The sequence below is a fragment of the Ammospiza nelsoni genome, chromosome 18 (genome assembly GCF_027579445.1).
Source record: "Ammospiza nelsoni isolate bAmmNel1 chromosome 18, bAmmNel1.pri, whole genome shotgun sequence".
NCBI lineage: Eukaryota > Metazoa > Chordata > Aves > Passeriformes > Passerellidae > Ammospiza > Ammospiza nelsoni.
This window is the reverse complement of record NC_080650.1, coordinates 3,999,309-4,012,767: the sequence shown is the minus strand read 5'-3', so window position 1 is coordinate 4,012,767 and position 13,459 is coordinate 3,999,309. Positions and strand designations below refer to the sequence as shown.

General features: G+C 52.6%; 1 protein-coding gene across 1 annotated transcript in view; it reads left to right on the top strand.

The window, feature by feature from the left end:
• Positions 1-383: 383 nt before the first annotated feature.
• The window catches only part of SSH1 (slingshot protein phosphatase 1), a 34,968-nt gene continuing 21,892 nt past the window's right edge, over positions 384-13,459 (top strand). The window contains exons 1-2 of the mRNA XM_059485385.1: positions 384-486; positions 5,070-5,110. Coding sequence (XP_059341368.1) covers positions 421-486; positions 5,070-5,110 — 107 coding nt within the window. The 5' untranslated portion in view covers positions 384-420. The remainder of the gene's footprint in view (positions 487-5,069; positions 5,111-13,459) is intronic.

Sequence of the window (13,459 nt, the reverse complement as noted above, 5' to 3'; positions counted from 1 at the left end):
ACAAGGGCCTGGAGTGACATGACAAGAAGGAACAGCTTCCCACTGCCAGAGGGCAGGGTTAGATGGGATATTGGGAAGAAACTCCTCCCTGTGAGGCTGGGCAGGCCCTGGCTCAGGCTGCCTAGAGAAGCTGTGGCTGCCTGGGAATGTCCCAGGTCAGGTCAGATGGAGTTTGGAGCAACCTGGGATAGTGGAAAGTGTCCCTGCCATGGAATGGGATATTGGGGGCGGGGTTTGGGGTGGGATGGGCCGGGAAGCCCCGCCCACCACAACCAGCCCCGCCCAGCCCCGCAAATGAGCCACGCCCATGGAGGGAAGCTCCTCCCATTCCAGCCCCCGCCCTTTCCCTCGCAGGCGCCGCCCCGGGCCCGCCCCTTCCCGGCGCGAGGGGGAGGCGGCCGCAGCCCCGCAGCTGCAGCCATGGCGCTGGTCACCCTGCAGCGCTCGCCGACCCCCAGCGCCGCCTCCTCGGCCAGCACGAGCGAGGTGAGCGGGGACGGCATGGGCAGGGACGGGGAGGGAACGGGAGGATGAGCCCCGGGAGCGGCGGCGGCGGATGGGGAGCGGGGAGGGGCGGGGTGAGGCCCCGCTCGGGGCCAAGCCCCTGCAGCCCCCCCAGCATCTCATAACCCAGAGCTTCTGGCTCCATCACCCTCATGGTTCCGGCCTCACGGCTCTGGCCCTTCACAGCTTTCCCCTTCCAGCCCCTGGTTCCACCCCCTCGCGGCCCCTTGGCCCTCCACAGCCACTTGTCCCCTGTTTCATCCCCCCGCATTCCCCTGGCACCGGCTCAGCCCCTCACAGGCTCCCCAGCCCCTGCTTTCAGGCCCTTCACAGGCGCTGGTCCCTCATGGCTCCCAGCCCTACAGAACCCTGGTCCCCCATAGCCCCTTCCCCCCAGCCTTCCTCCCCTCACAACCCCCACCAGTCCCCGGCCCAGCTCAGCCCCTCACAGCCCTCACCCCATCCACTCTCATAGCCCCCGATGCTGCCCAGCCCCAGCCTTTTGATGCTGCCAGGCTGAGCCAGGCCTGCCATCCCCCCACACACATCCCCATTCCCCTGTAACTGTCCCCCATTCCAGCCCTCGGCTGGCAGGGAGCCTGAGCTCCCTAAACCCTGGGGCAGCCTGCTTCACCTCTCTCATGGCAGGTAAATCTCTGGGCAGAGTGCTGGGCCTGTCTTCATGGAGCAGCTGTGCTGGCGCTTGTCCCTGCTTGGCATCCCAGAGCTGCCAGCACCTCCTGCCCCAGGGATGCTCTGCTTTGCCCTGTGTTATCCCTCTGTCCATGGCACCACCTTTCCCCACATCTGCTGCCCCTCTGGAAATTCACACCAGCCCTTCCCCAAGGTGACCATTGCCATTTCTCCAGGAGCAGCTCCCATCCTGCTCCACCCCACACCTGTGCCACACCTCACACCTCTCCTTCCCCCAGCTCTGCTGCTCCAGGACCTGCACCCGCCACTTCACCTCCCCCATGGTGCCATCCGTGTCCTGCTGGCCTGGCACTGCGTGTCCCAGCTCTGCTGCACACCTCCTCCACTCCTGTGCCCCAGAAATGCCCTCTCCTGCCTCTGCCCAGCCTTGGCCTTCTGCTTCCCCCCACACAGCTCCCACGTGCCATCCAAACAGCTGCACCTCCAGTTTCTCTTGCTTCTCACCTTTTTCCCTCCTAACCCATCTCCTTTGTGACCCTCAAGGACAGGCCTGGTGTTTCTCTGCACATCCTCTCCCCCCCAAGCTTCTTTCCTTTGATGTTCACTGCCCTTGGCTTCGCTCTGTCCCCTCTCCTGCCAGGTAAACAATCCTATTTGTCACCTGTCAGGTCCCTGTGACTCCCCCGATTAGCTGGGCTGAGGGGGGAGCAGAGGGGGGAGCCACAAAGCTCCCAGGTTCTCCCTGGCCCCAGGGGCTGCAGGGACCCAGTTTGGGCCATGCTGTGCCAACTGTGGAGCTTGGAGATGTGAGCTGCACTTTTTGAAGGAGTTTTCAGAAGGAATTTTGTGGGGTCTGGTTTAGACAAAGTCTTAAACAAGACCTAGTCTAGAGAGATGAAAATGAGCTGTAACCCCAGAGCAGGCAGTGGAATTAGACTGGATTTAACTGGTGCAGTTGGGAGAGGAGGCAAAGCAGGCCTTGCCATGTACATCTGTCTTAGGCATTGCTTTGTGGCAGAGCTGCTGCTAGTGATTGAATTTTCTGTGGGGTGACCATACAATTCTCCTTTTTCCTCCTAAAAATGCTGCCCCAAATTTGCCACCAGGTGTTGTCCATGGCAGGGCACTCACAGCTCAGCTGTGCTGTGGTGGCTCCCAAAGGAAGACACTGAGTCCTGATAGAATGGGCTCTTCTGGCATGGAATAAAATTATGATTTCCAGATTCTTTTTCCAGGTTCAGCATGTTGTTTTTTTGTAAAGTTAATTTAAAGAAAAATCCCATAAAAACTGCCAGCCTGGTTGTGTTCTTTTAGGATCTTTCTTGCAAGGAAAGTCAGGGTAAATTTGGGCTTTTAGCTGAATAATTAGTAGAAGATATTTTAATGGGAAACGATGGCCACACATCCTTGCTAATTGTGGCTGTGCTACTGTGGTCTCTCCTAACTCAGGAGCCCAGAGGAATTTATAAAATGGATGCTGCTGCCTTGACATAGTGAGCCATAAACTCTTAGGTGAGAGTGGTTCACACACACGTGCAAACTTGCCCTGCTCGTGCATCTCCCTTGCACACACCTCGCACTCCCCTGCTCCTCCAGAGTGGCCACGCTCAGCACAGGCCCCAGGGAGGGTCTGCCCATGGTGGATCAGCAGCTCCAGAGCATCTCCACAGTGTGTGGTGCCCCCCAAACCCTGCCAGCTCCCAGGGGTGCTCTGAGCAGCACAGGACAGGCCAGGAGGGCTCAGCCTTGCTGCTGCCTCACTTTGGTTTTCCTGCAGTTTTTAGTAGAAAATACAGAGAAAGTCAGCTTTGGGAACAGCTCAGCTGCTGCAGGAGAGGAGCCCACAGCAGCTCCAGGCCCAGCCCTGCTGCTGAGCCCCAGCTGACGACATCCCAGAGTCATCATCCTCACAGTCACGTTTGTTTAAAAAGGGAAAAAAAGTTTTTCTCCCCTTCGTTGCTACGTGACGGCCCCAAACAAACAGGAGGGTGACCCTGCAAAGGTCCCAAACCTGCCAGACCTCCAGACCTTCCCAGGGCTGGGGGATCTGCCCGTGGGGGCACTGGGGCTTGGGGTGCTCTGGGGCCCTGCCTGCAGCCCAGCTCTGCACTGTAAACAGACTAAAAATAGCCGTGGTATGCTCCTCACCCTCTGCTGGGTCAGTCGGGACAGCCTTGTGCATCTCCCTCCTCCAGTGGCCGCAGCTCCAATATCCGGCCTCTGCTCTTGCATTTGCAGGACTTTTTCCCCCCTGGCTTTACTTGGTTCTCACAGATTGTCAGCAGAGCAGCTCCTGTGCCCTGCAGCCTCCCAGATCCTGACTTGAGGGGATGGGGAGTCATCCAGGTCCCCTCATCCCTCCAGAGCTCCAGTCTTGAACATTTGAAATGGTGCAAAACTTGTACAAAACCACCTGGAAACAAGTAACTCTTCCAGGGACCTTTATTTGAATCCTTTATTTGTGGGTTCTGAGCAACCAAGATGTTCCCCAAGAGTCAGCACTGATGGAGCCTGATTCCTGCAAGGCTTGTGTCCCCCCAGCTTTGTCAGGATCAGGTGTGTTGTGAGTGTGAAGGATTTCATGTAAAGTCCCTGCGTTGCTTTTTGGGCCCAAATCTTCTCCCAGCACAGCCCTGCTCTCCAGGGGATGCTCCCAGCCCTTTCTCCTCTGCACTCGCACAGAACCAAAGCAGAACTATCTCAGAGCCTGTTGTTTTGGTTGCTTTTTTTTGTCAGCTCTGGATGCAATTAACCCCAACTCTGCTTTTCTCTGATAAGGAATTTTGTCTAAAAGCTACTCGGGAACTTGAAGGGAATGACTGCAGAGCATGACTCTGTGAAAATGCTTGAGTTTGGAAGCAGGCTGAGGTCACACTTCTCTTTTGAGGAGACTCAATAAAAGTGTAGTGTCACCTGAGCAGCCAGATTTGCTTCAAGGGGGGCTTTCCCCAAGTGCCTGGTGCAGAAGTGCCAATTTTGATCCACTCCTGCCACCAAAGCAGCGTGTTCCCTTGCAAGGCAGCAGGCAGAGTGTGACAGTATTCACAGGGGTCTCAGGTTGAGGGAAGAAACAAGGATTTGACTCTGTGTTTCAGAAGGCTTGATTTTTTATTTTATGATATATATTACATTAAAACTATATTAAAAGAATAGAACAAAAAATTTCCTCAGAAAGCTGGCTAAGAATAGAATAATAAAGAATGATAATAAAAGCTTGTGGCTCGGGCTCTCTGTCTGAGCCAGCTGAGCTGTGATTAGCTATTAATTAGAAACAACTAACATAAGCTAATCAAAGATCTACTTGTTGCATTCCACAGGAGCAGATAATCAATGCTTACATTTTGTTCCTGAGGCCTCTCAGCTTCTCAGGAGGAAAAATCCTAAAGAAAAGATTTTTCATAAAAGATGTCTGCGACAGCAGAGGACATGCATTGTCCCAGCGTGGGGACACGTGTGCCAGCACAGGTGGAGGTGGAACCTTGTCCTGCTTTGTGCTCCCTGGAGCTGCACATCAGGGACAGCCCCAGGGAGCACTTTTGGCTGTGTCTTGGTCCTTGGGACACCCCAATGTTGGTTATTTGTGGCTGCCAGCTGCTGCCCTCACGTGTGCGTGCGGTGGCAGCGAGGTGTGCGCCGGTGACGTCGGGGCTGGCGCTCTGCACAGCGCTCTTGCTCCAGGACCAGCTTGCAGGATTAGAACCTAATAGCCTGAAAATCCCCCTGAGCCCCTTTGTCACCCGGCGCCGGGTGCTGGTGCCATACAGGACTAGGGAGTGTCATGTCATTTATCCCTGGCCCCAGGAGGAAAAACCCTGCAGGAAACAGCCCCTCACGCCCTGTTGGTGCAGAGATTTTATTTATTTTATTTAAAATAACCAACCTGTAACTCTTGTGTCCTTTCCTCCCCTCAGGCAGAGGCTGGCAGTGATGAAGAGCGTAGACTGAATGTGAGGTAAGCTGAACTTTTGGGCTCTAAGTTTGCACTGTTGTTAATTGTCTCCCCAGCATCTGAGTCCTGACTCTGCAGAGATCCCCTTGCCTAGAGGATCCCCTCCAGGTGTTTTTGCAGAGAGCTGAGCCTGGGGATGCTCTCTGCCTCATCAGTTTTAAGATGAGCATTGAACAAGATGAAAGAATAAAAGAGTTTGTGATCCTTTTTTCCCCTCCTGAGAAGACCCTGCAAAATTCCTGGTCAGCTCTGGCCACAGCACTTTGGTGTTATCACAGCATCTCTGGCTCTGCTGCTGCTCCCTGAGGCTGGGGCTCCACTCAGGAAGGGGCTCTGCTCCCAGGGTGGGGAGAGGAGAACTCTGCTCATTCCTGGCTGTTATCTACCAGGAATTTGCCTCCTTGGGGTCGTGCAGAGCCACTGTGTTCATGTGAGGGTAAGAAAGGGCTGAGCTGTCCTGCCAGAGAAGAGAGAGGCTCCTCTTGCTGACATTGTGCAGATCTAAAGTGGTGACACAAGCTCATGTGCCAGGGCCCTGGCTAATGGGCTCTGAGTAAGGCTGTGGATGGCTCACTCCAAGCCTGGCTCTGGCAGGCAGCTCTTCCCCTCTAACCTGTAAACCACAGCCCAGGGGAGCAGTGGAAAGGCACAGCAGTGCTGCAGCACTCAGTCTCTTCTCCTTGTCCCTCCTTCCTGCTTTCCTTATCCCGGCTTCAGGAAAAGCAAAGCAAGTGAAGTCAGAGAGCAGAAAGCAGGACAGCTCATGGACAGAGGAGGAAATTGTTGGAGTTTTTTATTTCTGAGTTTTGGGATGGTGTCTCCTGGCTGCAGCCTGCCTGGGAGGCCTGGAATTCCCTGGCTGTCCTGTGTGCACACACAGAAGTGCTGTGTGTCTGCTCTGTGTGCTTTCCTGTGTGTATGAGCATTTCATGGCTGTCTGTAATGCCATTTGAGAGCTGACCCTGTGGGGAATGGATTTTGTATTGATGAAATCAAAATTCAGGGTTCCTTGTTCTGCTCCTTGTACAATGCAAGGCCCAGCAGGAGCATGAACAGCCACAGAACCTTAATTCTTGTGCTTTTCCCCATGTGGTATTAAACAGTTACATGTAACCAAGCAGGATGGCAGCCTCCTCCTTTGGATATACAGTTCTGTGCTGAAAGAGAAAACACAACTTTATCCTCTTCCCTCAAATATTGTCACTGTACAAACAAATCCTGGTGAGACACCTTGGGTCTGTCTGTCATCCACCCCTGACCAGAGCCACCAGGAGTGGATGCACTTAGAGCAGGCTTAAAGGCTGCTGCTTTTCTCCTGGCTGTTGAAAAAAGCTGCAGCTCTGACGTTGGACACTGAGATCCCATGAGCTTCCTCTGTCCTTCAGTCTCCTGGGGCTGCTCTTCCGTATACGATTGTCAGGATAAGAATCTGGTAATTAAATAGCCAGACAGAGCTGGAGAATCAGATGGCTCTCATGCACAGCCTCTCCTGTCCTCAGGGGGAAACACTGCCAAGAGCTGCAGCAAATATGCAGACATAACTCAGATGATGAATGGAGCTCCTGTTGGTTTGGTGGGTTTATCCTGTCCCCTTCCCTGCCCTGCTTCGACCTGCTGAGACTCTGCCCGGTGCCCAGGGGGTGGCAGAGTTGTTCAACTTCATTGTGCTCTGAAAAATCCCTGCAGGATGGGCTGTGCTGGTGTTTGTGCCTCCTTCAGTCCTGGTCTAGCCTTGGTGACAGCTGGGCTTTGTCACACGTGCCCTGAGCGTGAGGGTCAGCAGTCCAGCCCCTGGCTCTGCAGACTTTGGAGATCTAAGGGTGAAGGGAAAGGAAGGATTGTTGGAAACACATCCCCAGCGTGCTGCCAGCTCAAGCTGTGTTTCATCAATGCAGGATGGCTGTGCTAGTACACATTTCCGACATCATGTATTCATCTGCCTGCTGAACAATTATTTTTGTTCATTCCAAAACATTCTGGGATTTTCATTTGAGGTTGCATAGTTGGATCTGGTTCCTTGAGCCATCTGATTGTTTTCTTGGAGGAACAGGTCTGTATCATGGTGTTGCACCCAGCCATGTCTTGCTGCTCCCTGGTCATCCTTCCTTATGGTTTCTGTCATTCCAAAATGCTTTTCTTTCTCCCTGGAACAGCTTCTACCCCAGAACAGAGCAAGGGGACATGCTCTAGCTTCAAAGATATTGCTGCTATCTGCATTTTCTTAGGCATTAATCTGCTTTTAGCTCTGTTACCAAAAATTTTGTGGAAGCTTTGGCAATGTAACATCCACACCGCTCCCAGCAGGCAGCCAGGAGTTTGTATTGCTCCCTGAGGGTAAAGACTGAGAGCAGAAGGAAAAATAAGAGATCTGAGAGCCCTGTTGGGCTCAGTGGAGCCAGGAGCTGCACGTCTGAGCTGTGTTATCAGTGTCTGCTCAAACCTTCCCTCCTGGAGAACCATCAGGGAGATGCTGTGGCTTGGTCCCTTTTTTCCCCTATTGGTGCAGTGCACCCACAGCTCACCCAAACCTTTGTAAAACTGCTGTCAGGGCTGGGCCAAGCCCATGGCAGGATGTGTTAGCCTGGGCTTGAACACAGCCCTGAGTTCTCTGAGATCGAGTTCCGTGCGAGCCTCGTGCCTGTGGCCTTATCTCAGCCCCAGATCCTGCTCTCCAGAGCAAACCCTGAGGAGATGCTATCAAGGAGGAGGCAGAGCAGAGCCCAGCTCTTTCCCAGCTGCCTGCTGTGCAGTTTTTCCTTTTTGCTGTGACCCAGTTGATTCTCAGTCCTGGCCGTGTGCTGGCTCTGTCACAGCGAGGCAGAGGAGTTGTTGTACAACCCAGATCGCTCTGTGAGTGTTGGCTGATTCTCAGATGTGGTTGGCAAACACGGCAAGATAATCACTGGTTTTAATTACAAATATAAATAGGTTTGTTTAGCCAGTCATTCTGTAATCTTTGCCATTATTGGCTTTTCAATCACAGCCTGAATGCAGGGCCGGGTGAGTGTTTTCAGGCACCTTCTGCAGAGATAGAGGTTGAACCACTGCAGAAGGCCTGGAAGTTGGTTATCTCCAGGCTCTGATCAAGCCTGAAGGTGGTTATGGAAAGAATTGTTCTTGTTTGGCTCATCTAAACCAAATTTTAAGAGCAGCTGTGGGAGGTAGAGGTTTTCAGGGTAGGGCTTGTGTATATTTGCAGATCGGTGATCAACAGGAGGAGTCATTGGTGCAGACAAACTCTTAACAGAGCAACTGCAGGTTTAGATTGGGTATCAGGGAAAATTCCTTCATGGAAGGAGTTGTCAAGCATTGGAACAGGGTTCCCAGGGCAGTGATGGACTCCTCATCCCTGGAGGAATTGAAAAGCTGCATGGATATGGCACTTGGGACCATGGTTTAGTGGTGGCCTTGGCAGAGCTGCAGGAACAGCAGAACTTGATCTTGGAAGTCTTTTCCAACTTAAATAATTCCATGATCACCCCTCTGGCACACACCACAGGACACCATTGTATCTTACATCCTATATGTTTTATACATTTGATTTACATTTAATGTCTATTATATTTTAGTGCACCAAAATGATCTTTTAATGCACCAGAATGATCTTTTAGTGCACCTTGATCCTTAATTTCTTTAGGGATTTAGGAGCGTGTTTTGCTGGAGCAGCACTGAGTGAACCCTTGTACCCACAGCCGTGTCCACGGTGCCGGGCAGGCGCTCAGGGCAGGGGGAGCACGGGGGCAGCTGCCTTGAGGATTTATTTGCGGGGACGGCAGCTCATTACAGCCTTGACAAGCCCTGCTGGCTGCAGACTGATTGTGTCCCGGGGAGCTGGTGGGAGATCTCGGGGCAGAAGTTGCTGACTTCATAAAGTGTTCAAAACAGGACGCTGAATCACATCCTGGCCGGCGGCAGCATCCTGCCTTAGCGTGCTCCGTACAATGGGGAGGCACCGGCCCAGCCCCCGGCCCTCGGGAGCGCTCAGCCCGGAGGTGTGGCCCTGGAGGCTCGGGAAGGTGTAATTAGACCTTCACATTTTGTGGTGGGCTGTGTGTGGATGTTCAAAGGCCACAGAGCCGGGGAAACTTCACTTATTTGAGACTTATTTAAGATCTGGCCTTTCCAGGAAACTGTTGCTGACTTGGAATTGAGCAATATGAGGAGTTTACTTGGATGTAGGTAGAGCAACAGCCGGAGAGCTGCCAGTTTGAAGATGTGGTGATCAGACTCTTTTGGAATTGTATCTAAATCTTTTTGGGTTTTTTTTTTCTTCCATGAAACCTCAGCAGTTTGGCAGAACCCAAACCATGAGGCCCTATTATCAGAGGTGCTGGCTGTGCACTGAGCACTTGTTCCTGTAAAAGGCCAGTGTGGTCACTGTTTATTTAGGTGTTAGAGCTGGGTCAGAACAATATTTTGGTTTCAAATGCCTCTAGATTTTAAATATCTTAATCTTTGAAAATTGTCTGCCAAGATCTGTGAGTCAGGCATTTCTCATACAAATCAGAGCTCTGCTCTGCCTGGCAAATACTCCTAAGATGTTTTTGGAATGGGGAAAGGACATAACACCTTCCCAGGCCTGGTTTTAGTTCTAATGAAGAGTGTTGAGATTATTTCCTGATTTTTTTCCCAAACATTTACACATCCCTTTGCAGCATTTAATCCCTGATGCAGAATCACTTTACCACTGTACAAAAATAAGCCCAGATTCAAACAGATTAGGGTGCACTGCACATCCATCAGTTGTTTAGGTTTATCTGGGATCAGGACTCTCCTCTGCAGGGCTTGTCTTCCCCCTCTGAAAATTTTAGTTCCTTGCTGCAAGAACTGCTGGTGAAGGAAACTTCATATCAGGGACCAAGTCAGCCAGAAATGCAGGGCATGGGACAAAACGTCCCGTTCAGATTTCCCAAAAAGCTGCCAGGTTCTGTGTTTGTTCTGTCTGCCATCCAAATGGTCACATCCAACCATGTCCAACACTTGCATCCCAGTGGAAACTGCTGCCCATGGCTTGGCATCTCTCTCCCTGCCCTGCAAAACATCCTGACCTCCAGCTGTCTGCTTCCCTCTGCAACACCATCCTGCCTGGAAATGTGGATTGGATGGGGAAAAGAAGGATGGTCCTGGGGTTTTTACCACCACTTTTCCATTGTGAGTGAGCTTTTCCCCTGCCTGGCACTCTCCTGATTTTGGGAGTGCTGGCTGTGTACCCTCAGGGGCTGCAGTCCAGTCAAACACTCGAGTTCAGGGCTGAGCCAGAACTTCTCTCACTCTGCTCTCGCCGCGCGTGATCCGCCTGGATTTATTTTGTTTTGTTTTTTCCACATTACCAATGTGTCAAGTACTCCCTGGTCTCTGCTGCCTTTTTTGGAGCCGTTCTGCAAGCTGGCAGCTCAGCTGGTTTTTGGGTTGCTGTGCCACCAAGATTCCCAGCCGTGTTTCTGATGCCATTGTCTGTGTCCTGGCTGACCTTCACTCACACCGCTCAGGAGCTGCTCCCTTAATCCTTCAAGCTGTTCCTCACCTGCCTTTTCTTTCCCAGGAGTGCCCTTGGAGAGTTTCCACTTGTTTCTCTGGGAGACACTGAGTGGGTGAAGTGGGGTGACTTAATAAAATAGTTCCAAGGATTAGAACAATGGGCTGACAGGAGGAATGCAGGAGGATGGGCCCATGTGCTGACAGCTCGGCTGGGGAGGAGGACAGGAGCAGGATCAGCTCCTGCCAGGAGCGTGGGTACAGCTCTGCCTCTGGTGTGCCCTCCATGGTGGGCATCATCCCACCTCTCCTTCAGCTCAGACACTGCTCTGGGACAGCTCCAGGCCTTGTGGCCTGGCTGCCCCCTTACCTGTGGTCATGGAGCAGCACTGGCAGGAACGTGGCAGCACCCAGAACAGTGACTTGTAGGAAAACACAGGGAGCCAGTGTTTTGGGGATAGACCATCAGGGAAATCCATGTTGTTGCTGATGCCGATCTCTGTGTATTCCCCTGTGCCAGCTGCTGCTTTCCCAAGCCTTGTTCTCCAAGTCCATGACTCCAGGTGAGGGTGAGCTGCTGTGTGGAGCAGCTCTGCCCAGCCCCCACGGCAGGGTGGGTGGCACTGGGTTGGCACAGCGGGCTGGGGACAGCCCAGGGCATGCACTGGGGACACCAGTGCTGAGGAGCTCTGTAGGGTTAATACTCTTTTTCCTAGCAGCTCGTGCAGGCTGAGCTTTGGAGAGGATCTGGCCTGGCCTCCTGAGACAGTGACTGTCACCAAGTGCCATCGTGTTCCAGTGGGAATCTCAGAAATGCTCCTTGGGATTCAGAGCGAGTCCCAAGCCCGTGGCGTCGCTGGGTGATGCTGGGATCAGCCTCGTGCCTTTTTGAACTCTGCCATTAATGGGATGAGCAGAAAGGATTTCTTTTTCCTTGTGAAACGATCTCTTATTTTATTTGGCTTTTCACCATGCAAGTCCTAGGGATTCCTAGAATTTTCTCATTCCTGGCTCTTTGGGAGCAGTTCTGTCAATTTACTTTGCGCAAGCCTGCTGGAATGGGGAATGATCCATGATCCTGCTCCTTTGTTTGTTTCCCTCTTCCTGCCCTTTCTCTTGGAGGGTTTATCCCAGCTCCTCCTGGGCTCTCTGCAGGCACAGCCTGGATGCTGGGGCTGCCCCCAGGGTGGGACACTCAGAGCTGAGCTGGTTCTGCTCTGTGCAGATCTGGATCTGTGCTGATCGCTGCTCCATCCCAGTGCATCCCAGGAGTGGCTGCAGGGACATCATCAGCAGTCTGTTTCTCTTGGGAAATTGGCTTTTGTGGGCTTCATGATTGATTTCGTTTTTGTCTTTTTGCCCTTTGTGCCAGAGGAGGGTTTGTGTGTGAATGGCCTGCAGTGTGTGCAGCCCTGTCAGCATTCCTGCCCACGGTCCCCACGCCTCCGAGCCCAGCAATGCACACTCACACTGCCCTTGCTCCCTGCTCTGCTGACAACAGCAAAGCCTGGTGAGTTTTTTGGTCTCCCCAACATCTCACTTCCTTCACAATAGATGGGAGAGATGCTTGCTCCTGCAGGGAGGCTTTACAACCAACACCCCCAGCTGCAGCTTCTGCCTGCCCCCTTCCTGGCACAAAGATGCCCTGGCTGTGTCTGAGGAAGGGGAGATGTTCTCCTTGAGAACCTGCAGCCCACATTTTGCTTTTCTTCTGGGGGTGACTTGTCTCCAACTCAGGAGGTCAGGGAGTGATGACTTTGGGTGTGGAAGTCATGGGTATGGAAAGAGCTTTCCTGCCTTGCATTTCTGGTAGTAAAAACACCTCAGTCCAAGTGGTTCTGAGCAGATCTCTGACCTTGCCAGAGAGCCCTTGCAGGAGCCCTTGTTTTGGGCTCCTGCAGTCCTGACCACAGGTCAGTGTGTCAGCATTTCCCAAATGCTACACGTGTGCAATAGCGCTTTGGTGTCTTTGTTCTAAACCATCTTTGCAGTGTTGGAACTGGGCTTTTCCTGGGGAGCACACTGCTCCTGTGGCAGCCCTGCTTCATGTGGGGCTGAGCTGGGATGCCTGTGCTGATATTCCCACCAGTGTTTGTCACTTTAATCTCTGTGTGACATGAAGCAAAGGCCACTTGGGCACACTTCACTGAGAGCAGGAGAAGGGACTCGCTGCTGCTGCTGGAGTTCCTGGGGGTGTGCAGTGCCCTGGGAATGAGCAGCTCTGAGGTCCCTTTTTCCCCTCTGCTGTTTTGTGCTGCTCAGGCCCCTTCCAAAGGCCCCTGTGGTGGTCAGGAAGTGTTATCAGATGTGCCTCTATCAGCCCTGAGCCTCTGCTTTAACCATCGGCTGTTTTGGGGAGCAGGGGCCACACAGCTGCTCTCAACTCTTCCTGTTTCTCTCCTTTCTCTTTGATGTGCCACTTCCCAGCTTGGGTTGTGCTGCTGTTGTGGCTGTGGGACAATGCCAGTCCCCTCTGCTCACTGCAGTGTCCTGCCTGAAATCCACACTCTGGAATAGGAAGCTCTGGCTGGGCTGTGGGAGCATCCAGCAGGGCTGGCTCACCCTTCTCCAGGGCTGCTTTTTGTTCTTTCTCAGTTGCCTTGAGGTGGCCAAGCTTTTTTCCAGACCAGGCAGCAAAAGAGGGAAGAAAAAAGGGTGAAAAAATCAGTTCTCTTCCTCCTTATCAACAGAGCTGTAGAAAGGGAAGTGTGTTCCATTCTGTGGTGCTCACAAGTCCTGTTTTTCCCTCACCTTATCAGTCTGGAAATGTTTTGAGTAGAAGATGCCATGAAACCCAAAGAACTGGGAGGCATTACCGTGTTTGCCTTTGTAAAATCATGACCAATTTTGAGAGAAATGAATGTTCCTTTTCTTGTA